Below are 26,848 nucleotides of genomic sequence, written 5' to 3' on the forward strand. Positions count from 1 at the left end.
CAGTAAAAGCATCATAAATCTCCTTTGACCCCCCTTGGATCCCATCCAACCTCACAGCCATATTCAGGACATGATTGACTTGCTCGGGCAACACTTTAGGAAAAAACAGATCTGATGGTCGCATCCTACAACACTCATAGGAGTCCTCCATGTCACTTGCTCCAAGCGGGGTTCCAATCTGCATCCACCTCCAGTTACACTCCACCTGAAATACAACAAGCAGAAACACTCCACACAAAATTGAGCACCTGAGGTACCAAATGAAATCATTTTCAACAAGAAAAACAGGCACATTCCAGGACATGGATGGCTCCAAGGCCGCTGCAGTCTTCAACACAGCCATCATCTCCAGAATGTCCCCCTTGGCCCCCGAACTGTACCAACACTGACTCTGTCAAATAGGGGAGGGTGCAGAGACAGAAAAAAATTGGGGAAGCCATGGAGCAGAGCCCAACATCAGTCGAACTCCGGGTCCACAACCCCTCCGGCAGAGATGCAAACAGGACTTTCGCTTCCGAGTGACCCATTCCCTGTCCCGCATAGTGTCGAGAAATTTGGTAATGTTCCAAAACAAATGAATTTGTAATGGGGCTGAAATACGCTACCCTGATAGTGAAACAGAGTATTCAACATCTGAACTGAAAACCCGTCAGTCGTCTTCACCATGGGGCCTAAGTCTTTAGTATGATAATGCGCGCCGTCAGGTAATGTGATCTGTGGCAGGCGAACGTAGACCATTCATACTGTCTCCTCTGCTCCGGAGCAAGGCGCACATGCAAGGCAACGCCGGTAGACATAACAAACACATAATCATCATGCAAGATCTATTTCTCACCCTCGATTTTGGGTGAATGCACACTGGCAAACCAAATCATCATAACTCAGTGTTCAATGCAAAGTATCAATCGGTGGTTTGAATGAGTGGAGGCGGCTACGCCACACAGACCAGAGCAGAAACAGGACGTACAAACCGCGGGAGGATGGTGACCCTGGTTTCAGAGCTGCCCAGTCTACTGGAATGGAGGAGAGCACAACGTATTTGTCCCCCGGCGGATGTGCATAGTCAAATTCAGTCCCATCTGGTAATGCCACTCAAATACCAGTGTTAGTTTCATTTGTGTGGTGTCGGTCCACTGCAGTGACTCGGGCAATCTCCAGAAGTCCACGAGGGTTGACAGTGTTGTTGCTCACTGCGATGTGCAGAGGGAGCTTGCAAAGCCTGGAGCATCTTGTCCTCCCATCAAAAACTGATGTCCATCTACCGTCACCGGAATGCCGGGACCTGCCAGTCCTTGAACGCTGAGGCTCCTCGGGCACCCCTATTGCGGAATGGGGGTCCCAATCTGGTTGAGGAGTCAAGTGTGCTTTGAGAGGCCATGGAAGCGTTGTCAGAGGAGTGGGTAGCGGTGGTGCCCCCTCGCTGGTGGAGCTCTTTGTGACTGGCATGGCGCTGGTCCACAGGCTGACACATTTCAGGAAGTGGCTCGGTTTGGACCGCTCATCACCCAGTGACCCAACACCCCACAGCAAAGGCACGTCCCACTCACAACCCATGTCTATAACCACTCATACTTTTGTTACGTGACCTTGCTGACCGGCTGGTGCGGACAACAAGCCTGCTGTGGCGCTGCATCACCAGAACCTGGCGCAGGAGCAGCAGAAACGGAAGGCGCAAGCGCAATGGGAGCTGTCTGTATTAGCCGCAGCATTCGCTGCCCCCCCCTTATTTATTTTCCTCTTTTTTTTTCCTTTCCATATTCTTTATCCTTTCCCAATGAATTTGCACTCTTGGCCCTCTGGACCCGCAAATGTAGCAATTCTCTTTCTACATCCAAGACAATATTTTCTTTCATCGATGTCGTGCTAGATGACGCAAAAATGTGTGCACTACTCAAACCGATTAGCAGTTTCTCATTGACGGACTGTTTCGCATGACGTCAGTAACGGGAAGGGGCACGCCCTTAAGGACGGCCACCTGGAACAGCTGTGTGGTGATGACACTATTGGACGGGTCACTGGCGGAAGTTTCAATCCATTCACGTCTCGCCCTGGCAACCTGTCTCCCATAAGAGCTCACGAACCTAATCCCTCATAACCATGACTAGATGTAATCAACTCACAATTAACAGCACGTGTCATCTATAAATTATTTTAAATTATGTTGAATCCCCCAAAGGTCTGTCTTGTAAAAACAAAAATTCCTGGCTATTAATCATCCAAACCTAAATTATTTCTCCCAATAGGTATCCTCATCATATTTTACCTATTCCGATGCCAATTGGTTTTGTCTTCTATTTATTATTCCCTTTTAATTCCCATGAACACATCAACCATAATTTAGCTATTCTTTTTCAGCTAACTCTTATATGACCCCGTTTTCCTCAACCAATGAGTCACTAGCCTTTAAACTGGATAATCTGCGGCCTAAAAATTTCTACTTTACTGTATGTCAAAAGTCCCCTAATAACATGACAATTCGTCATATTCCCATATAATTTCTATCTCAAAAGGCCGTTCCATTCATTGAATTACCTCAGTACAACCGTCACCAAACTGGAGCATGCAACATTAGACGTATTTTGTTTGGCCTGACCTCCAACCTTGCGTGTTCTGTTTTAGCCCAATTGCATCTCTTATCAGTATCGTTGTTTCATTAGTTGCTGCCAGGGGTAAAAAGGAGGGGTTCAGAGAGGAATTTCACTCTCAGGGGCAATCCCAAGCTTATGTTTCCAGTACATTGTGACACTCTAGGCCGGTTTATTATCCTTCTTATTGCAATTTTACTGCATTCAGTCTTCCTCGAGACTGAATACATTATAGTTTTTCTCTCATATTTAATCGTAGTTTGTCACTTTAGCTTTTGCGCTTTTCATATTGCCAAGTCAGCTTCTACGCATCATGCCTTTATCCTTTTAAGATCTTGGATTTCTCTCTTTAAAACACCCCTACTTGAATTGAAGGTTAATTTCACCCCGATGTTTTTGTAGCCAATTATCTTTTTATCATTCTAAATTTGCTTTAGTTATTATCCAAATTTTTAATATATTTTATGCTGCATCTTTCAATGCAAACTACGACGCACACGCGCTAGCTGTTTTGATGACCTGATGACACTGCTTAATAATGCAATCGCCTAAGGACACATGGGTTTTTTAGAAGGGGCACTTCTGACTACAAAGGACCTTGCACTGCTTTATAACTATAACCCCTTATCTCCTGCGTGGGGGCTGCCTGACGTCCTGGTCCCACAATAGATTGAGGTGAGACCCCAGCGCTCTGCTTGCATTCTTCCTGCTGGGCCCAATCTTCAACTCTTTCACCTCAGCATGATCATTTGTTGATATGTCCTGTTAACACTTAAACATCTTTACAGGCAAAAACAATTATGTGAACAAAATACTGCATCTATCTCCCCCCTTTGACACATGCCCCACATGTGTCAACACAAATAACAATAAAAACCGACAAACCAGCAATTCCAGACCATCCTACCCGTGACGAACCAGACTTAATTCGTTGACCAGCCGTCTCTCCTTCTGGAATGGACATTCACTTGAATGCTGAAACACAACTGGAAACAACTCACGCAAATAAAATCACTTCCCATCCAGTAGCTGCTCCCGCAACCTGCTTGGCATGGAAACGGCTCTAAAAAAACACACCTCAATAAACAAACAACAACAACCCACATCATACAACTCAAACATCACATAATCTCGGAACTGGAATCAGCAGCGTCCATCCTGTAAATCAGCCTGAATTCATCATCAACAAAATCAATCAAACATGAAAAATAAAGGGTTAGGGTTAAAAAATCAACAAATATAGCATATCATCCTCTCAGAAGGTGATCCACAACCTGCAAAATTAACATAAATCATATAACCAACACAGCGTCTGTTACTTTAGCAACGGCCGAGCATTCAAGCTGAAAAAAAGGTTAAAAACAAAACATTCAACGAAGTCACAATTGTCTTTTGGTCTCAGTCTCTGGCACGAATGCCATATGTAGGGTCACTGTCCAAGTTTTTTCGTCTCATAGTCGACATCTGTGTCACCTCTCATACAGTCCAAAGTCATTCACAGCTGGTACAGTTGTGTCCAGCACTATTACCGCAATAGGCCTTCTCCATTTGACTAATTTGGTTGTCAAATGGTGCCATCAGCTATACCACTTCCGAATTATTTGTCCACACAGATTTGGTCAAGAACCATCACCGATCAGTCAGTGTATCCCATTTGTTGAACCGCACAGCTTATGCAGTATATAGTTCCAGGTGAGAGGAATTTATCCTCTTATCTTGTTCACATCATCTCCAACTCTCAATGCACTTTTCCTTGAATATCTTCACACATGCCTCTTCAAGCATGCTACCTTTTATCAATTAAACAATTCACCACGTGGTTGATTGACTCCCATTCTCAATATATATAGTCTAAGTGTAATTTTAATGGTGGCCACCCACACACACACACACGCACACACACGCACACGCGCACACACTGCACTAGTGACTGACACATTTCCATCCTCTCACAAAACCTTCAATCACACGCAAATGAGTCATTTCACAGAATCAGAGCTAATTTTCTTCAATCAACAGCTCCAATCCACCAATACCAGTATTATTGCTTTCCCCAACTCCTTTCCAACTAATTGTAGTCCAATAGATTAGATGGATATCAAGTGCAAGACCTAATTTACCTTGAAAACAACTCCGCCTCCTCATTGGCTCTAATCTCCTCAAATAAATCCTAAAATGAACATCGAATTGTATGTTAAAAGTTATTCCCGTGGCCTTTCAAAATACACCTATAATCCTAGAACGTGGTTCAAATCCCCCTCTTTGTTTGCTTGTTTGTTAAAAACCTTCACACCTAAAGTTGTGCTGTATCTTCAAGTTCTTCTGTTTAATACCTCTTGGATTACAACTGCTCTTTTTTCTACCCACATCCATGTGTTTATCTTCTCATTTGTTGTCATCCCGAACCTCTCTTGCAGGTTGTCAAACTCTATTTTGTTTTGTCTTGATTTCCTACTCGTTTATTTAATTATTTGTATTTCCTCAACGTCAATTTACTACGTTCATGCCTCCCCTTTTTCTAGTTCATTTTATTGTTTTCTGTGTGTAATTCCTTGGTGTTGTCACATGATCTTAATTACAGTAGTTAAGTGTATATAATTTCTTCCTGTTTTGTAACCCCCTATAAGATTTCTCCGACTAAAAGTTTGTGGTCATTCAACTTCACTGTTCGAGCTGCAAATTGTTCATTCCTAATCAATCCACGAATGCTTTTTCCTCAAGAATTAATCTGTCTAGCTAACTATGGGAAGCCTACAATACCCCCCTTTAATGATGCCTCAAATGAGCAGTTTGTTTTGTTTTGCTTTTTTATTTTTATTTATTTATTTTCCTTTTCCCATGCCGCTGTCAACCGAGAAAGTATTGATAGAAATGTATCGCCTAATCATCTGATCAAATCTGGTGATTTATAATTTACCACTGGCTAATTCCAACTCTACTGCATTAAATCCCTCTGTTAGTTGTCGCCACATGTATATTTTCCTTCTATTTTAATTTAATTCCATATGACTGCTACTCTTCTAAGATGTAACTCACAAGTATTTTATAAATCAGTTGCCCTATACGAATAGTTAACTTGTTTCCTCTTACTAGAGTTCGTATAGTTAGATTGAGTGATTTAACAGTCCAGCCACCTGCAGACTGAATTGAAGACAGCTCAACTTCCATTACATATTCTAAGTTTCCCAATCAGGCCATTTGTACTCTGCTTCTTCCACCCAGGCTTTATGAACCCAACTCAGTGGGGGAGGCTGAGCTCCCCCCTTTGACACCCCTCGTTGTTCACTACCTCAAAGCAAAGGCAGAAGACATCTTCTGTTGGGGTCAGAAACAGGAGGTGAACGCAGGATCCTGGATCTGCCTGCTAAAATATTTAGACACAATGTTAAATAACATTCTATTTATTAAAAGTCATTAGTTATGGCTAGCCTACTTGTAACTGTATATTCCAATTCATGGAATTCCATGTTGTATACTCTAGTATTTCTGTAGTGCTGTATGGTTCTGGCCATATTTATCAAACATTTTCCTGCCCCTGACCAATTAAATCTCTTGACACCACACGTAACTTACTCAACTTCCCCAAATTCTTTTTTCTAACCATTCTCACTGTCCGCCAAGAAAATATTTCACTGAGTCCCTTCATTAAGCATTAATTTTCTTTCGTTCTTCCTTAAAACAGTTCTCAACCCCTCATTTTGCACTTCCTCATTCCTTCAAACGTCATTCATTTTTCCAATCGTACACTTCCTTAAAACAAGTTCTCAACCCTTCATTCATTAATTATGTAAATTACTCGTCCTCTCCTTGGCCGCCCTCGTGTGCAAGCCTATCCTAGACGCTCACAGCAGAAATAGAAGGGAAGGGGGGGTGCCTCACTGTTCATACGCCGATCACGCTGTCCCCGGGTTACCAGGGGTTACGCCCCCTACCAAAGGCTCCAGTTTACCGGCCACTCCTCCCTGCCAATTTACGAGCAGGCAATCTCAAGCCAACGATAACAGCTCCTACCCCCTGAACTTTCCACTCGTTCCAATTCACTTACGCTTTTCCTTCTCAACCTACCTTGCCTCTCAGTTAGAGAACCAAATTCTGCCCCCGCACCTCAGGTTTGACACCACTTAAAATTTCAAATTTTTGTTTTTTTTAAAAGCACAATTTTGATAGAACATTCCTTATCGATCTCTTTATGCACCCCTTTAACCATTTTATGACTCTTTCCCCACATTTTGACACACAAACAGACGCAGACAGACACAGACACGGGCCCACTCCATAGAAGACAATGTTCACGAAAAGAACAGACACAAACAATAAACTGACAACAATTCAATCTATTTCATTTTGGCTTATGATAATTCTCGTTTTGATGGCTATTTTTCTCGAAGCTATTTCATGTACACAACCCTCTAAGGTTGGCGGCCAACGGCCACGCGTGCACGCGTTCACGCGCAGCACAAAGACGTGTGCGCGTTTTGGATTTTCCTATATTCAGTCATTTTTGCCATCCTTACTTTCTTCATCCTTATATTAATACAATCACATTATAGTTAATATTATTATCGGTACGTCTCTATTGATTTTCAAAGCGCTTGTCTATCATTATCATTACTTCTGCAGGCTTCCAAACATTTCTCTTGTGTGCACATATCATTCATTTACTGGTATACCATTATAAAACCCCCTAATTAGGCCTAATTTCCACGTACTTTCATCACAACTCGTTATAAACCCCTGCGCACATCCTGGGCCAATACGGGGCGGACCGCAGCCGGGTTTTTGATTTTGCGTGGCTTTTACCAGAGCGCATTTGATCACCGGATATGTCTCAAACAGCGGAATCGAACCGGCTTGACAAGGAACCTCCGTAACATACCGATCACAACGACAGCTCCTGGCTCCGCGCCGTCAACACTGAAGTGCGTCTCGTGCCTCAAATGCGCTCCATGCCTCGCTTGCCCAATACTATACGTGGGAGCGCACTCTCTACTTCTGTGCGGATTTCTGTCATTCCAACACTGTCCGGACTTATCTTTTCATCTTCTATTTCTCTCTTTTCATCTCATCTCTTTATAAACCCCTGCGTACATCCTGGGCCAATACGGGGCGGACCGCAGCCGGGTTTTTGATTTGGCGTGGCCTTTACCAGAACACATTTGATCACCGGATATGTCTCAAACAGCGGAATCGAACCGGCTTGACAAGGAACATCCGTAACATATCAACAAACAACGACAGCTCCTAGCATCCGCGCCGTCAACACTGAAGTGCGTCTCGTGCCTCAAATGTGTTCCATGCCACGAAGTACCGAATACTATACATGGTTGCGCGCTTCTCTTCATATCTCATGAGTTAATTTTTTCATCCCAGAATTTCCTTCTAAACTTACGCCCTGGCCAGGGCTTATCAACTACTTTATTGTCTATCGCTCGCTTCTTAACTTCTCAATAGCAGTTTCAGAATTTTATACTTCTTGTTTCTCACTTCTGCATATTTCTCCCGCACTAGTCTCTTTACTTAGTTTCTTTCATCATTTTTCCTACTTTTTCTAATGTTCTTGCATAGTGCGGTTACTTTGACCTTTTCTCATGTCTTAATCCTTACAGCGATTTTTCCTACTCTAAAAACCAAGACATAGGGACAGAATTTTCCATGACCAACCAACCAGCAGACCCACACGCACAAGCTCTCTTTAACTGCCCCAAAGCCCCCGACCGCTCAGACACAGGCGCCCAACATCCATTGTGAGTAAAAGCATCTCACCTCAAGTTCAGCCGGCTGGCTGTTGAACGCCTGCCCCCCAGCACCCGGAGGCCCTCGCTGGAGCACGAATCCTGTTCGTGACGCCAAAATGTGGTAAATTTCGTTGTTGATGTGCGGGTCTGGCTCAGCTCCCCTCCGGACAGGTCGCCGGGCAAGGTTGGTTTGGTGATGGAAAAAACTTCTGACACACACCGGTGGTTGGAAAAAGAGTTTATTGATCTCAGCTGATGTCAGAAGTTCCCAAAAGAAAAAAAGGTCTCTCCCTCTCGCGCCATCCCTTCTTATAGGGAAGGCAAACAAAGGACATGAATATCTAATTTTCCCTTATTGCATATGCATTTTTATCCTGCTGTCTCTTAGCTGACTTTTCGAACAGCCTCTCTGTGCGAGGCACAGCTCCCATTTCCAGATGCGACTTCTTGGCGCCAGACCCCTCTTCTGTAAACATCTTCCTTGGGGCCCGAATGACCTCTTTGACCCTTAGCAGATAAAGTGAGACTCACTCGCTTCTAAGGCCGTAACTTATGACTTAGGGAGGTTCAGCACAAGGCTTGGTATCTCTAAAGCAACAATATCGTCATGGCCATAAAATGGGTTGCACATGTTAGACCTTGTGAAAATACACTACACTAGCATACAGTAATCTTAAAACCTTCCTGTTTTCACTGTTGTAAATTACTTTAAATTCGGTCTTATTTCTTTTAATAGTGTTGTTCTACTGCTCATTCATTTATTTCATCAGTAGTCATTAAAGCTATGTGATTATTTCTTAAAATTATAGTAGACGTGAGGCTGAAACATATCCGTTGAACTTTTTGAAATAAAAACAACTTAAAGACACCCCTCGATGAAGCATTCCCTCATATGAGAACAACTGAATTAATATAAAAACAGTCCGTGTGTAATTGATGAGAGCCTGCAGAGAAACCTTGGGTGAAACGATAGCTTTATGTGTAAAGAAAACAGCAACAAACAAAACCCCAAACTATTTACATTTCAATAATTAAGCAATCACTGCTTTGTGAAGCTCTTTGTCTTTTCTGATGCTGCTTTCACTCTACTTTCCAGGTCATTATGCATCTCCCAGTCAAAAGCAGCCCTCCTGCAATATGCCACATAATGTCCTAGAGAATCCTCTTCGAGATGATATGACTGCTCTAAAAGTAAACTGTCAGCATCAGACTTCTGGGAATTTCCAGCAGGGCAACTTCTGTTCAACTCATACCTAGGTCGGTGTCAATCCACTAAGCCTCTCCATTTCTCAACTTCAGTAGTATGAATACTGTAGCAACATCAGACTCATCACAGAGGTCAACATAATTTTTTAATATATTTTTTCCTCAGTATGAGAAGTAGTAGAGGCATCGTCAGGTCTTAAGACATGACCTACATCAGCTTTTTTGTTTTGCAGCAGAAATCCACGTTTCCCTCAATGAAGGCAAGATGACGAGCAACAAACCGGTCAACACGAATGGGAAGGCTTTCATGCTTGAAAAGCCCATTTTTTATGTTTTTGAACTCTGCTTCAACAGCTGCCGAACTTGCAGTGATGCTGGTACTTCGGAAGAGAGGGACCACTACGCCTGACCAGAGTGGTAAGTAACTTCCCTGTCTTATGATGTGGGTAATAATCTCAGGGAGGAAGTGGATGTTATCCCTGTCCCCCTCAGCCATGGCAAGTGACCTGATCTCCTCACATATTTCTGTCACCCACTGTCGAGCGTTAGTCTGGATCTGCTGCTGATGCTCCTCGACGGGTTCCTGTGCCTGAACCTCTGTGTCTGGCATGCTGATACAGTCTTCTTGTGCTATTTGTGTTTTCAGGTATTTCTTGCACTTTTCTGATGGGAGAGGGGTTCCAGAACTGTCATTACCTTCAGATTCATTAAGTGCCACAATAGTGATGGCACATAGAAGTTATTTTGCATGTTCCACACATTGTGACTTAAGTAGTTGTGCTAAATCTCAGAAAAAATCTTTTTACACAATGTCTTTTATTTTTCAGGCGGTCCCACTGGGAGATCATATTGTTGCAGTGTGCAACGTCTACCCTGACAAAACATGGCAGGTTTTCATGCTTAAAGCACTCATTGATGTAGGTCTTCAAATCGGGGTGAGCGGTAAAAGCTTTGGCCAGAGATCCAAGAATGGCAAGAGAAAAAGCACTCACTGCTTCTATTGGGGACGGACGGGGCACCTGCATGAATCAATTTTTTTCAGCCACTGTGTGATAGCACATACGCCATGCTTTTCTGACATCTGTACCAATGTCTTGTACACATAGTTGTTTGACTCCAGTAGTGACAGAAAAATGTGTCCAGTCCAATGTCTTTAATGCTACCACTGCGAGGTGCACTGTACATAAATACATAGATGTCCTCATTTGCGACGCAAACTTACATCTTTCTCTGCAGTGATGCACATTTCAGCAACCTTACACGCGCAAGGTCGACGATTGTGTCCATTTGGACAAGCGGCTGGATGAATTCTAAATGACCTAAAATAATTTCTTATTGAAAAACAGTAGCAACACAATACAAGTTCTTAAGGCCCAAAACAGCACAATCGACAGACTAGTTCAACCAAAAAGCGGATGTTTTTACAGCAAAAATTAAAGTTAGAAAAGTTGTGGGGACTTGCTGGCTTATGCCACTAGAAATTGAAACAGGCATTATCAATAAAACTGAATTGTTATTCGCATTCCTGTCTTTATAGACTCATCACTAGTGGTCATGTCTGTCAAAGTAATTTTAATTAAAAAAAAAAAAAAATCAGGCTTTGCTTTTTAATTGTATGCGGTTCAACAGAAAGAAGAAAACCAACTCATGAAACAGGCGTCGACAAAGATGATGGTGCCCTTCCTTATTTTAATACTATATTTTGTTGCAAAACATGCTGGCAATCAGGACAAATTTTGGTAACTTTCACTGGACTTCTGCACCTGTCAGCAGGAAAACATCCCGATTTGAAGAGCTACATTAATGAGTGCTTTAAAGTCTTGCTTGGGAGTCAGCATGCAAACCTGCCGCCATGCTTTGTCAGGGTAGATGTTGCACATTGCATCAAAATGATCTGCCAATGGGACTGCCTGAAAAATAAAAGACATCGTGTTAAAGAGTTTTATGTGAGATCATTAGCACAACTACTCAAGTCACAATGTGTGGAACATTCAACAGAACTTCTACGTGCCATCACTATTGTGGCACTGAGTGAGTCCGAAGGTAATGACAGTTCTGGAACCCCTCTCCCATCAGAAAAGTGCAAGAAATACCTGACAACACAAATAGCACAAGAAGAATGAATCGGCATGCTCGATGAAGAGGTTCAGGCACAGGAACCCGTTGAGGAGCATCAACAGATCCACACTAATGCTCGACAATGGGTGACAGAAATATGTGAGGAGATCAGGTCACTTGCCATGGCTGAGGGGGACAGGGATAACATCCACTTCCTCCCTGAGATTATTACCCACATCATAAGACAGGGAAGTTACTTACCACTCTGGTCAGGCGTAGTGGTCCCTCTCTTCCGAAGTACCAGCATCACTGCAAGTTCGGCAGCTGTTGAAGCAGAGTTCAAAAACATAAAAAATGGGCTTTTCAAGCATGAAAGCCTTCCCATTCGTGTTGACCGGTTTGTTGCTCGTCATCTTGCCTTCATTGAGGGAAACGTGGATTTCTGCTGCAAAACAAAAAAGCTGATGTAGGTCATGTCTTAAGACCTGACGATGCCTCTACTACTTCTCATACTGAGGAAAAAATATATTAAAAAATTATGTTGACCTCTGTGATGAGTCTGATGTTGCTACAGTATTCATACTACTGAAGTTGAGAAATGGAGAGGCTTAGTGGATTGACACCGACCTAGGTATGAGTTGAACAGAAGTTGCCCTGCTGGAAATTCCCAGAAGTCTGATGCTGACAGTTTACTTTTAGAGCAGTCATATCATCTCGAAGAGGATTCTCTAGGACATTATGTGGCATATTGCAGGAGGGCTGCTTTTGACTGGGAGATGCATAATGACCTGGAAAGTAGAGTGAAAGCAGCATCAGAAAAGACAAAGAGCTTCACAAAGCAGTGATTGCTTAATTATTGAAATGTAAATAGTTTGGGGTTTTGTTTGTTGCTGTTTTCTTTACACATAAAGCTATCGTTTCACCCAAGGTTTCTCTGCAGGCTCTCATCAATTACACACGGACTGTTTTTATATTAATTCAGTTGTTCTCATATGAGGGAATGCTTCATCGAGGGGTGTCTTTAAGTTGTTTTTATTTCAAAAAGTTCAACGGATATGTTTCAGCCTCACGTCTACTATAATTTTAAGAAATAATCACATAGCTTTAATGACTACTGATGAAATAAATGAATGAGCAGTAGAACAACACTATTAAAAGAAATAAGACCGAATTTAAAGTAATTTACAACAGTGAAAACAGGAAGGTTTTAAGATTACTGTATGCTAGCAAAAAAGCTACAACAGTGAGTGTGACCTGTTTACCTGAAGTTCGTCCGGCAACAGTTGCTTTCCGGGATCATGAAGAATGTAAAATGCGCAAAAACATACAAAACATCGGTTCATTCCAGGAACTAGTTTATAACCTGGAATTAATAACAAATACGAGTGATTCAAGTGATTGACTGAACGCGGTAGCGCGATACCGAGCTCCTTGTTCGACAGCAAAACAAAACAAACTGACGCTGGCGCGTTCCTGTTTGTGACGTCACCACTCGAAATTAAAACGTGTAATATCTTTCGAACCGGAGCAGCACAAACGAAAATTTTAACAGCACAAACGGGCACAAACGTAGCACAAACGAATGGCACCATTCCCAAGTCAATCGGATGAAAATGGGGGGCTGGGTGACGTCACCACTCGAAATTAAAACGTGTAATATCTTTCGAACCGGAGCAGCACAAACGAAAATTTTAACAGCACAAACGGGCACAAACGTAGCACAAACGAATGGCACCATTCCCAAGTCAATCGGATGAAAATGGGGGGCTGGGTGACGTCACACTCGAAATAAAACAAAGTGTAATATCTTTCGAACCGAAGCAGCACAAACGAAAATTTTAACAGCACAAACGAAAATTTTAACAGCACAAACGGGCACAAACGCAGCACAAACGAAACAAACTATTTCCACCTATTTTTGCAACAAATGGGGGGCCAACTTCACGCAGGTAAACTGCAGTCTGTTCCGCACGAAATCCGAAGAACAGGACACACCCCGCTGTGATATGATTGGCTGCTGGCCATGTGGAGCACTGTCACCGCTCACCGACAGATGTCGCCATTTGCGATGCAAATCATTGTTATCTTTTTCTAAACATTGGAAAAACGTACGATTTGCAGTTGAAAAAACAATCCTTATCAGACATAAGATGCTCTTTTGTAGCACATCCTGGCTTTAAGCCTTTTGTTTGCAACTCCGGATGCATGGATGGGAATAAAGACTTTAGGGCTAAAATTAAAAAATTAAAATAAGGCCAACTCCTTTGCAATTTGACACCATTTTAAATAATTATTTCTCCACACAAGATCACTTGAGCATAATTCTCAGTACCAATCCGCAGTATCTTCCCACGCACTTCTCCCACTGAGATCAGTCTGCAGACTGACCCAAAAGACAATTTATTTTCCAGACTATCTCATTGATCTTCCCTTACTGCTGAAAATTCCACAACAATTTGGGGTCAGACGTGGGATAGCTGAAGATCCGCCGGTGAAATTCAGGACGCTGGCGGGTGACCTCCGGGGTTCAATTCAGACAGCAGCAGCAACGAACTGCGTGATGCGGATCATCTCCTCCGTGGTGACAAATAAACTCCACTCGCCATCAAGTTGCCAACTCCTGACATTCCAAAACCTTTGAGAGAAACTGAGACTACTTGCGTTTCTCTTTCTGGTTCTTTTTATAGTTCAACTTGTTCAGTTTTTCACCTTTTCACACAGCGTAATGAAGGCCAGTTGAGCAAGTGGAACAAGTGTTTTTATTGATGATTGTGGAAGGCAGCAATTTCATAAGCACCGTTTCTTCTCACACCTTTTCCATTCGGTACGATTAAAAAGAAAACTGAAAAGCATAATGTTAACAAATGTTGTTCCAGGCAAAGGCAATTAATTTCATTTACATGTTTGATGTAAACACACAAAAAACTCATCATCACTCAGACACAATGGTTCTTCTGGCACTGATCACATTGGCTTAATGTCAATAAAAAAAGCTTTTCAAAATTAAATTTATCATATTTTATTCAAAATCACATTTACATCTTACCACAAAGAGTCAATTCCTTCCGTTTTTTTTTTTTAAGCTTAAAGGATTGCTGCAATTCTCACCAGCACAATTGTGACTCTCAGCACCCTGTTTAGTGAAGAATTTTTTAGCACAAACGCTGCAACTGAATGGCTTTTCTCCACTGTGTGTTCTTGTGTGGTTCGTTAAAAGCGACTTACGATAGAAACTCTTTCCACAAACTGAGCAGGAAAAAGGCTTTTCTCCACTGTGTGTTCTTAAGTGGATTGTTAAATTAGACTTTTGAGAGAAGCTTTTGCCACAAACTGAGCAAGAAAAAGGTTTTTCTCCACTATGGATGGTTGTGTGTTTTATTAAATGCGACTTACGATAGAAATTCTTTCCACAAATTGAGCAGGAAAAAGGTTTTTCACCACTGTGTGTTCTTGTATGTTCTGTTAATCGTGACTTTTGAGAGAAACTTTTCCTACAAATTGAGCAGAAAAAAGGTTTTTCTCCACTGTGTGTTCTTGAGTGTTCTGTTAAACTTGAGTTTATGGAGAAGTGTTTTCCACAAACTGAGCAGGAAAAAGGTTTTTCTCCACTGTGTATTGTTGTGTGTTTTCTTAAATATGACTTTAAAGAAAAGCTTTTGCCACAAACTGAGCAGGAAAAAGGCTTCTCTCCACTGTGTGTTCTTGTGTGTTCTGTTAAATGTGACTTTTGAGAGAAACTTTTTCCGCAAACTGAGCAGGAAAAATGTTTTTCTCCACTGTGTATTGTTGTGTGTTTTATTAAATATGACTTTAAAGAAAAGCTTTTGCCACAAACCGAGCATGAAAAAGGCTTCTCTCCACTGTGTGTTCTTGTGTGCCTTATAAATTGTGCCTTTTGTGAGAAGCTTTTGCGACAAAATGAGCATGAAAATGTTTTTTCTCCACTGTGTGTTCTTGTGTGCGGTTTTAAAGACAACTTTGAAGTTAATGAGTCAGTGTGACGTGCCCTTTCACCTATGGCTTTCCCATCATCGTCATCATCATCATCATCGTCATGAGCGTCTGATAATGTGTCCTCATTATGGGCTTGTGATGGCCCCCAGTCGTCTTCATCACCTTCTGTTGTCACGTGATGACTTGAACTGCTGCTTGTAGGCTGCGGCCATCTGTTGTCCTCACTCTCATCCTTGTTTTCATCTTCACTCTTTATAGGGACAACGTTCACTGGTGACTTGTTGATCTCCTCCTCTTCCTCCTCCTTTTTGATGTGAGTCCAGTCTGGCTCCTCTTTCACAGAAAGGAGATCGTTTTCACTGATGTCTGTAGGACACAGAAAGACAAATTTGGTTTGGTCAAGTCAAAGGTCAGGCGGCAACTTTGTCTTATATTGTTTCTACCGTACTACCTTGCCTTGTGCCTGCCGCACACGGAGCAATGCGTGCGACCCCAACTTGGACCGGACCATGGGGACACTTCACAAAATTCCGTCCTACGATGTAAACCTCCCTTTCGCAGCACAACGGTGATAAACGAGCATTTAAAAAGGAAGCACGTTGCGGCTGATGCCCAATTTCATTCCGGACAGAGTCACAGACGTTACTGGAAGCGAGCTGAAGTTAGCACACACAGGCTATTGTGTGCGTCTGATGGAACACCTGTTGTGGGACCCTAACTTATTGATGGGGACCACTGGGGGCCATCGCAACATAATGTCATTGATAGAATAGGAATCCTTCAAGTGAAATATCTTTACAAGTTTTTCATTTTGCATTCAGAGATACAGTGGAACCTCGGTTCTCGAACGACTCTGAGGTCGAACTAATCGGAGTTCGAACAACAAAAAAGAGAAATTCTTGCTTCGCAGTTCGAACAAACCTCGAAGTTCAAACGCCGGTACGACGCGTGAGTGCGCACGCGAGGGTGGGATGCTGAACGGCGTAAGGGTGTAGATCGCTCTCTCTCTCTCTTCGTGACCAACTGTTGTCGCGTGCGGACGTGCTGCGTTTTGCTCTCGCGTTTTATATAGGTGTACGAAGTGTTTTAGCCCCTAATCATGCCTCCAAAGAAAGTCAGTGCAAGCAGCAAAGGAATGGTTTCGGTGTTCGAACAATTCGCTTTTCGAACAGGGTTCTGGAACGGATTATGGTCGAGAACCGAGGTTCCACTGTAGTTTCATCGTGGGTACTTTTTGGTTCCATTATAATTTGGATACCTGAAAGAATTAAAGGGGTCCTGGTAGAACAGGGGGTTGTGACGTTCTCCCCTTTTAAGCCCATAGTAAGCCAAAGATGCCGATGCATTCCTGACAGCATGCGCTTGTTCACTGATGAGATCCGTGCAACCCTGGATGGATGCATTAAATGTATTTTAAATGTTTGGATGAGGTGAAACTATGCACATGTGCACAAAACTGTGCAGGGCCACCCGAGGTTCATTGACCGAGCCAGTAAAACTTTCATAAATAAGACCAACACGTACTTGATTTTTTAAAAAACGTAATCCTTTGTGTTATATCCACGAAAATTCATCAACCGCCATTGATCATTTTGCCCCAGTGTGTACAGTTTTTAGAGTCAGATTGAATCATTCCAGAAGGAATTGCTTGAACAAGATTTGTCAAAGAAGTTTTCAAAAACGAGACAAGCCTGCACAAATGTATCACCCAGCCAAGATTGTCTTTGTCACTTGCGAGGAGCAGTCCGGCAAAGAGAAAAGCTTTCCCGCTCCTGTGCAGCGTTTTATTGAAGCACAGCAAAGCAAATTTGTATATGACAACCCATAAAGAATGGAAAAACAAGAACACTTTGACTTGATCACACCCGTCCACACGCTTCCTGTTGTTCGAACGGTTTCAGCTTACAACACAATGTTTGGGTCACAATTCTGTTAAATGCGAGCTAAACGGTTTCCTGTCAAACACGGTTAAAGACGTGCATCTGTTTTTGTGGCTTCCCGCTCAACTGCCAGCATGGACACAACTCTGTTACCACTGAACTAACGTTTTGCTGTTTAAGAGGTCCATGTTTTTGTGACCTTCTATTAACCTGTGTGGTATATTTAGTTGTTGATGTGTGGGTCTGGCTCAGCTTCCCTCCGGACAGGTCGCCGAGCATGGCAGAATTGGTGATGGAAAGAACCTCCCTGACACAGCCATTTTGGTTCGAAAGAGATTTTATTCTCGTCACATGCTGATGTCAAAAGAAGTCTCCCCAAAAAAGAGAAAGGGAAAGGGTGTCTCCTCCCTTTCCTTCTTATTGGGAATGGCCACACCGGACATGAATGTCTAACTTTACCTTGTTGCATATGCATTGTCATTGTACGATTTTGCCCCCAAAGCCCCCTACGGCGAGAGCAGATGTGGTTGCTATTTCAAGTGACCTTCTGGTGCCATCCTGACTGCTTCTATCACCTCGAGTGCTCCACACCTAGAGCTTTTCAAGCCTTTTGGACAGTATCTCGTTTCCAATGGAATTTCAACACAAAGACTGGTCACTTCTTTAGTCTCCAATTCCCTCATAGTTATTTAAGAGAATTACTAAAATGTTCATAAAAGTGAATAAAAAAATACACTACATATTTCCCCCCTCGAGGCAATCTTGTCCTGATAAAGCAAAAACGACACCAGCATGTCACAAAAAATCCCATTCCAACCTTTTATATGAATCCATTGCCTAAAATTTGGGAAACCTAATTGACTAAAACCTAAATCATGCTCAAGGCATGCTACATAAGGGTAGTTTAACTAGGAAAACTAAGTGTATGGCCAAATTGCTCCCTGGTGTCACTCTAACACCTCCTGCAGGACCACACATAAATCCAGCAATAATTCCAAAAAATCCCAAATCAACCACCTCGGTCACGAAGGAGTTCCCCCCGCAATGTTAGATCTTTAAGCAAACCGGCAGTAACACTTTCCAGTTTAGTCCATATGGAGGCATCAAAGCTTCGCTGAACTTTTCTCGTGAACCTGCTTCCACAAGGCAAGTAGGATGATGGAACACTGTTACAGAACAGAATAAATCCACAGCGTAATAAATGCATGATAGGACAAGAAACAAACACACAAAATACAAATACGAGTCAAATGATATGCAAAAACATAGTTGAGGCCACGCTCCAGCAAGAGAATCCGATGACATCGTGTCACTCGAGAGCTGCCAAGCCCTCGTCACCGAAGAGCTCTTGCAAACAGTATTGTTTCAGATGATCACGTCCACATCTTATGACCCTCATAGGAGTCCTCCTCGTCGCTTGCTCCAAGTGAGATTCCAGTCTGCATCCAACTCCATCTACACTTCACCTGAAATACAACAAGCAGACACACTCCACACAAAAATTGAGCACCAGAGATGCCAATGAAATCCATTTTCCACAGGAAAGAGTCCATTCCAGGATGTGGAGGGCACCAAGAGCAGTGCAGTCCTCATCCCAGCCATTAAGGCCGGAATGCCCCCCTTTGCCCCCAAGCTGTGCCGGCATTAACTCTGTCAAATGGGGAAGGCGCAGATATAGCAAAAACAAATTGGAGACGCTGTGGTGCAGAGCACAACGTCAGTGAGACCCCGGGTCCACGACCCCTCTGGCAGAGACGCAAACAGAGCTTTCGCTTCAGAGTGACCCATTCATTGTCTACCACAGTGCTGAGAAATTCGGAAAATGTTCCATAACAGAGGAATTCGTAATGGGTGCTGAAACACCACCCTGGTCTCAGAGCTGCCCAGTCGACTGGAACGGAGGACAACATATGCTTCCCCCAGCGGATGTGCACAGTCAAATTCAGTCCCTTCTGGAAATTTTAGTCCCATTCGAATTCCAGTGTTTGTTTCACAGGTGCGGGTTCGGTCCATGGCAGTGACTCGGCCAATCTCAAGAGTCCCACAAACGTGACAGTGTTGTTGCTCACTGGGATATGCAGAAGGAACTTGCAAAGCGTGGAATATCTTGTTCCAGCATCAAAAACTGTTGTCCATCAATCGTCACCGGAATGCCAAGACCTGCCGGTCCTTGAATGCTGAGGCTCCGCGGGCACCCCTATCGTGGAATGTGGTCCCAATCGGGTTGAGGCGTCAAGTGTGCGTTTGGAAGCCATAGAAGCATTGTCGGAGGAGGGGGTAGCGGTGGCGCCCCCGTGCTAGTGGACCTCTTTGTGACTGGCATGGCGCTGGACCACAGGATGGCACATTTCAGGAAGTGGCTCGGTTTGGACCGCTCATCAGCCAGTCACCCCACACCCCACAGCAAGAGCACGTCCCACTCACAACCCATGTCTATAACCACCCCTACTTCTGTTACGTGACCTTGTTGACCGGCAGGTGCGGACAACAAGCCTGCTGTGGCACTGCACCACCAGAACCTGGCCCAGGAGCAGCGGAAACGGAAAGAGCAGACGCAATGGGAGCGGCATGCGTCGGCTGCTGGATTAACTGCTTCCCCCGGTTGTCATGACCCGTGCCGGTCACGCCTGTTTTGTTGTTGTTTTCGTCACCTCCCTGCCATGTGCACTTTTGTTTATGTTTCTCAGCTGAGCAGGGGCGTCTCCTCCGACGACCGACTCCGCCCGCGTCATCACGAGCGGGAGACCAGCCCACCGGCGCCGCACCTGACATCCATCCACTGACTAATTACACACACTATTTAAGCCACCTACACTGACTGCCCGGCGTCGGATAATTTTCCTGCACTGCTCACGTTCATGACCCTGGTATCGATTGTTCTCTTGTTCATGCATTTTTGCTCTTGCGATCTCTTTGTGTTCCACGTTTTGCCAGCTATTGCTCGGTCTCTTTTTGTTCCTCGTTTTCTCCAATTGGTTTTCCCTCTTGCCCTTTTGGCAAGCTATTTATGTTGATCGTTTTTCCTTTTCCTTGCCGGTGCAAGCGCTTTTCGTTCCGTCGTTTATCTCCTTCCTGGTGTGAGCTTTTCTCCGCCAGCGCTTTGTGTTTTCTCCTGATTTATCGACGGATGTAATGCTAAGATAGATATATTTGCCTTAATTGATGATTGGACTTCCACTATTGTGAATCAATAAACACTCTGTGTTAAACTGATTTTCCTGTGTCCGCGTTTGGAGAGTCCTGCCACCTTCTTCCCAGCGTTTCGCTGGCAAGACCCTGACAGAATTATCCGACCAGAACACGAGTAATCATAGGGTACGTATCTGAACAGCGTATCTCTTGCTACGTACCAGCGAAACCGTCGGGCCCTCCACACAACGGTACGCCTCGATCCTTACTGTGTTCCATGCCACAAAGTGCCCAGTACGATATGTGGAAGCGCACTTCTCTTCATTATTTCTATTATCAGCTCATAATTTTCCTGCTAAAATTTACACCCTGGCCAGGGTCTGTGCTCAAACTGAGCTTATTCACAACTATGTTGTTTATAGCTATAATTTTACACTTCTTATTTCTCATCTCTTTAACCACTAGACCTTTCTTTTCTTTATCTTCTGCACATTTCTCCCGCGCGAGTCCCCATTTACTTAGTTCCTATCATCATTTTTTTTTTCCATTTATTTATTTATACTTTTTCTGATGTTCTTTGATAGTGTGGTTACTAAGACATCTTTTAATGTCTTAATCATTATGGAGGCCTCTTGTTTAAACAATAATTGAAACTAACACAGGGACATTTTCCATGACCAATCAGCCAGCAGACCCACACGCACAAGCTCTCTTTAACGACCCCAAAAGCCCCGACCGCTTGGACACAGGCGCACAACACCCATTGTGAGTAAAAGCATCTCACCGAAAGTTCAGCCGGCCGGCTGTTGAACGCCTGCGCCCCAGCACCCTGAGACCCTCAATGGAGCAAAATGCCAAAAATGTGGTATATTTTGTTGTTGATGTGTGGGTCTGTCTCAGCTTCCCTCTGGATAGGTCGCCGAGCATGGCAGAATTGGTGATGGAAAAAAATTCTCTGACACAGTCATTTTGGTTAGAAAGAGATTTTATTCTCGTCACATGCTGATGTCAAAAGAAGTCTCCCCAAAAAGAAAAAAGGGAAAGGTGTCCCCTCTCTCTGGCCTTCCCTTCTTATAGGGAATGGCCACACCGGACATGAATATTGAAGGTTTGTACAGTGAAACCCCGCTACTTCGCGGTTCACCTTTCGCGGGTTCAGTGCTTCGCGGGTCTAAAAATATTCGGGGGCATTGTAGTTTCACCGAGCGGCACGACGGGGCGCTGGAGCGGTTAGACGGCCGGCGTGCGCCGAAGAATAGCGTGGGAGAAGAAGAGAGTGGACAGAGAAGAGCGACATTTCGCCTCGCTCGGGGCCTTGCGAGAGTTCCGGAGGAGACCGGCCGGCGTGCGTGCGTGGCAGTCGAGCCGTAGAGGAACAACCTCCGCCCGTTTCGTTCGGGACCGGTGTCGTGCCAAAGTACTTACCCCCTGCCAAAATCTGCATCCCCTGTCGCGGGAGCGCGCACGCATTGACTGAAGGCGGCGCGATGTTACTACGTTTGTTTTCATTGAAAGGCACGAAGAATGTATGAGTTTGTGTTTTTGATTTGCTTTCATTTAAACTAGGGTTTCCATCAGTGGTAGTCTTAGTCGGTGCGGTTTTCAGCACACCATTCGCTACAATTCAACACGTCAAGTAAGCGTTAGACTGCGCCAAAATCGGGTGGGGTGGGGGGGGGGGGAATTCCCTCCATTTGCATTCGTTAGACCAAAGAAATTTCGCAATCAATGAAGCTACCATACGGGAATTTCAGTGATTAAAACACGATGAAAAGGGGAGAGGGTTAGTGACGTGGGCTATATCGTGTTTCCAGCAAGATCAAATTAAGTGGCATCATACACATAGGTGGTATCCTGTTAGAGAACATGTAATTGTATTCCAATTGACTGATTTGTTTATTTTTTATAACCACCGATAGCTGCGTCAAGAGTAGCAAAAGAATAAAAAAATAAAGTCACTCGCGTTCTGCGTCGGACTCGAGGTGCATTCACTGACCACTTACGCAGTAGGAAAGTTACCAGGGGTGACTGATTCTGGCAGCCCCCCCCCCCCTGATAACTTTGCCTAGAAAAGAGGGATCCTGCTCAAATTTGCCACACATACTCAAAATGACCCAATAGGTACACAGAATAAGTCACTTGATGGTTGGGGTCAATTTTTGTGATTAGAGGGGGGGTACTTATTGTGGCAGAGGCTGCCAGAATCAGTCCCCCCCTGGTAACTTTCCTACTGCGTAAGTGGTCAATGAATGCACCTCGAGTCCGACGCAGAACGCGAGTGACTTTATTTATTTTTTTATTCTTTTGCTACTCTTGACGCGGCTATCGGTGGTTATAAAAAATAAACAAATCAGTCAATTGGAATACAATTACGTGTTCTCTAACAGGATACCATCTATGTGTATGTTGACACTTAATTTGATCTCGCTGGAAACACGATCGCCCACTTAACTCATCCTCTCCCCTTTTCATCGTGTTTTGATCACTGAAATTCCTTTATGGTAGCTTCATTGATTGCGAAATTTCTTTGGTCTAACGAATGCAAATGGTATATATATATATATAACCGGGGGTTCACTGTATTTCGATTGCTGGCATTATTTTAAACACTTACGGGACCGAAGGTCAATTATTTAATTTAGCAGGTTCATATTTACTGAATATGTTCAACATTGATTGTTAAAGATGTGCTCTCAAAGTCCTTACTTTGTTACGTATGTTTATGATGTATTACTTTGTCACATGCATGCTTATGATGTGCTGCCCCTTTCATCCCTTTTATCCTTTGTAGCCTCAGAATAAAATCACTTCTTCCACACTGTCAGACGAGACAGGTTGTGTGCAGTTATTCCTCTGTCAATACAGAAATTCTGGTTTGCTGATCCTGAAAATAGTTGGACGCGATACTACTGCTGCGTAGTACCACTCTGCCAACATTGATTAAACAAAAAGCATTTTTCAAATGTATGTAGAAGTACAGTGCATCGATAAGATTGACTGGGATTGTAGTCATGGTGTTTACTGATGCATTCATATGCTAAATTTATATGACTTAGTTTAAATGTAAGACCTCAAAATTGCACACATTGTATTTTCATGATCCACTCTCATTCAGAAGAAACAGATTCAGTCGGCTCAGGTCAAACTGATGACAAACCAGATAGCACTTCATGGACAAATACGACTAAACACATTCTCCACATAGGCCATAGAAGATACAAACATATCAAGTTGGGCCGGGGAGGACGTCACAGGGACGCGATCAGGAACACCAAAAACACAACAATTTGATCTGGGAAAACATACACCACACAATCTGTACACTGACGAGATTACAGGGGAATGTGAGCAGGAGCGACCGAGAGACTGCCACCTGCCTGAGAAGGTCAGCCTTGGACGTGGAACGTGGGAAGGAGCAAGGACGACCGATTCAACCTACATGACCCTTGACATAGAAAACCTCCTATAAAATGTGAGGCTGGGCTGAGATCAGAGCGCCATTTTTCGATTGTACTCGTCCGAGTACAGTTTCTCGTCAGATTAAGAAAAAGCCGCCCAGATATCTGTATTTGTACGATTCCCTGAACTCCAGAAATCGAAGAAACTAAAATATCGCAACCCTAATCAGCTGTTGTTGAGTCTTTATTTGGCCCTTTTCTTCTTGAGTACAAAAAACGAACACGCATTGGAGTAAGTTTGGCTTTGAAGATTCATTTACTAAATGTTTCTCATTTTCTCAGTGGCTCAACTCCAACAGTGGATATAAAAATACACTTCATCTGTCAGCATAGTTTTGAAACTTGATGACATGACAAACTTAATTTCTTTAGCAACATATAAAAACCGGAATATGTAAAATTTTAAATAATCAGTTCAAATTTTAAACCGGGAAAAAAAACACGGAGTTTACCCCCCACTAATGGTTATTCTTTGGCATATATTTTCGGCACTGATTTCATTTGGCATAAACAAATGTTCAGCAAACCGACAGGCAATATTTAAAAATAAAACGGCAATAACCTTGAACGATTTCCCCAAACAACTTAATGTTGTGATGCATATTTTTAACGATAGAAAGTCGTTCTTTACAAAGCAAATGAGAGTAAAACGTGTACAAACCTGCTTCGTTCTCTTCTTTTATTCCACAAAGTTCCACTTTGTACTTGGGTGTCATTCCTGCACTCATTTTCAAAAGCCAATCTCAACAAATCCGCACTTGATCTGTGCTTGGCGATAACTCGTGTGCTTCTCTTTGTTCGACGAGATGAAAGAAAGATGGCATCGTTTTTCAAAGTCGCACTGAAAGGATTTCCTTCGAGAAAACCGCAGTCTGTTCTACACTAAAGCGGAAGAGCAGGCCACACCCCGCTGTGATATGATTGGCTGCTGGCTTTGTGGAGCACTGTCACCAACTCACCGACAGATGTCACCATTTGCGATGCAAATCATTGTTATCTTCTTCTCAACATTGGAAAACGTACGATTTGAACCGTATGCACATGAAGAAACATTTTAGTTACCAAATATGAACTTGAGAGATGTATTTAATTTTACTTTTGTTGCTGGTTTTGTTAAAACATCTGATGTGGTGTATTGTATTGTTTGGGACTGACGGTGCTGTGCATGAGACAGGTTCATCTGGGCTGCAGCTGATCCTTGATTACGGCATGCAGCTGATCCTGATTACGGGGATGGTGTATATTGGGGAGGCACTGTTGCTTTAGGTTGATGTGTAAGCAGAGACAAATAAAGCCACCGACAAGCCTGCAGTTGTTCCCCCGTCTACTTTGTTCCGTTGAAGAACACGACATCTGACACCATGTTGTTGGTTGGATAGTGTTGGAGCAGTTTTCTTTTGAGTAATGCAGTATGGCAACACCACCACTAGGGCAATTGATGACGTCAGCGCCAGTTGCGCTCATCCATCAATAACGAATGCAGGGGGGAAAAAAATAAAAAAAATAACGAATGCAGGGAGAGAGCCAAGATGGCTGCGACGTAAGAGAACGTATGTTGTTCAGATAGTCAAGGGGTTTTGTGATTAACACCAAGTTATGTAAGTACAAGTTGATTTTTTTAAGCTTTCACGCATCCAACCTTGTATTTTGAAGTGAGACACGTTTTTTTTATGGGAAAGGGAGTTAAAGGGAAGAAAAGGAAGAAAAGCAATAACTTGTCGACAGCGGAGTCCTCAGTCATGCCCAGCGACGACACAACTGCCGCGGTAACAATGGAAGAAGTTGATGGAAATATGGGACTTTCAAGCTTTAAAATGCCCCAGAACGGTACTCCAAAGAAACCGGCACCGAAAAGAGCAAAGCGAAGATGAAGGTGGTATACTAGCGGCAATTAAAGCTCTATCTGCTAAACACGATGAGACCTTTCAGAAAATTTCAACCATTGAGAAAACAACGGAGGCCACTTCACAAGAGGTTGCAAAACTAACTGCGACAGTCCAACAACTAACGTTAGATGTTAGACAACAAAAAGAAAAAGGAGTACAAATGGAGAAGGAAATTAAGAAACTCCAGGCTGAAAATAAACTCCTGAAAGCAAGTATTGCAGAGAGCCATCGCTACAGCCGTCGCTGGTCATTGAAGATTCACGGAATAAAGGAAGAAGACAACGAGAATATCAGGTCCAAAGTTATCACCATCCTGGAGGGAACTGCACCATCCACCCGAGGTTGCTTGAAGGAGGGGATTGACATCGTTCACCGCATTGGACAGAGACGTCCAGACGGCTCAACTCGCTCAACTATAGTCCTGTTTGCTTTGCGACGACACCGGGATGCTGTTTGGAAGGAGGCGAGAGGTTCCAAGTTTCTTCTTGACAACAAGCTGAGGATCACCGAAGCTTTGTCCCCAGAGGATAAAGCTTTGGCCTTTGGTTCAGAAAGCAAGAGAAAGAGGGGAAAAAGCTGTTTTCCGTGGTCCTTTCGTCTTCATAAATGGGAAGAAGATGGACTTTCCACAGGTAACTTAAAATAAATTGGTCTTTTTGACTAAAGTGGGCTAATCCGGAACAAAACTGTAGAATGTTTGAGACTGTGCAGACTTTCATTGGACCCCTTTTGGAGACAATTATTATTTAATGTGAACTTGATTTTAAATAATTTGTTATTTTAATTATTTGGTTGTTTTATAGTTTATTTATAATTTATTTAATTTCTACACTAGTATATTTCGAATACAAGGTTGTTTTGAATTTTATAGAAAAGATTCGTTTTGATTACAAAAGGTTCCTTATATTTATGTGCGTGTGTGTGTGCGTGTATGTGTGTTTGTGTTTGTTTGTTGTT

At 43.2% G+C, this 26,848-nt stretch overlaps 1 protein-coding gene and 1 long non-coding RNA gene across 3 annotated transcripts in view; one reads left to right on the forward strand and one right to left on the reverse strand.

Moving 5' to 3' along the window:
- LOC148341749 (uncharacterized) overlaps positions 1-24,736 on the reverse strand; it is a 290,141-nt gene extending 265,405 nt beyond the window's left edge. Inside the window, exon 1 of the mRNA XM_088285175.1 lies at positions 24,667-24,736. Coding sequence (XP_088141301.1) covers positions 24,667-24,733 — 67 coding nt within the window. The 5' untranslated portion in view covers positions 24,734-24,736. The remainder of the gene's footprint in view (positions 1-24,666) is intronic.
- Positions 9,431-10,728, forward strand: LOC148341753 (uncharacterized). Of its 2 annotated transcripts, none has more exons than XR_015842028.1 (4): positions 9,431-9,577; positions 9,760-9,943; positions 10,070-10,172; positions 10,354-10,728. It is a non-coding gene; the product is annotated as an uncharacterized LOC148341753 (long non-coding RNA). The 2 variants fall into 2 exon arrangements; XR_015842027.1 differs by having other exon boundaries at positions 9,763-9,943.
- Positions 24,737-26,848: the final 2,112 nt, after the last annotated feature.

This window comes from Idiotropiscis lumnitzeri, chromosome 2, assembly GCF_059441095.1.
Source record: "Idiotropiscis lumnitzeri isolate Australia: NSW breed Sydney's pygmy pipehorse chromosome 2, RoL_Ilum_1.0, whole genome shotgun sequence".
Classification (NCBI taxonomy): Eukaryota; Metazoa; Chordata; class Actinopteri; order Syngnathiformes; family Syngnathidae; genus Idiotropiscis; species Idiotropiscis lumnitzeri.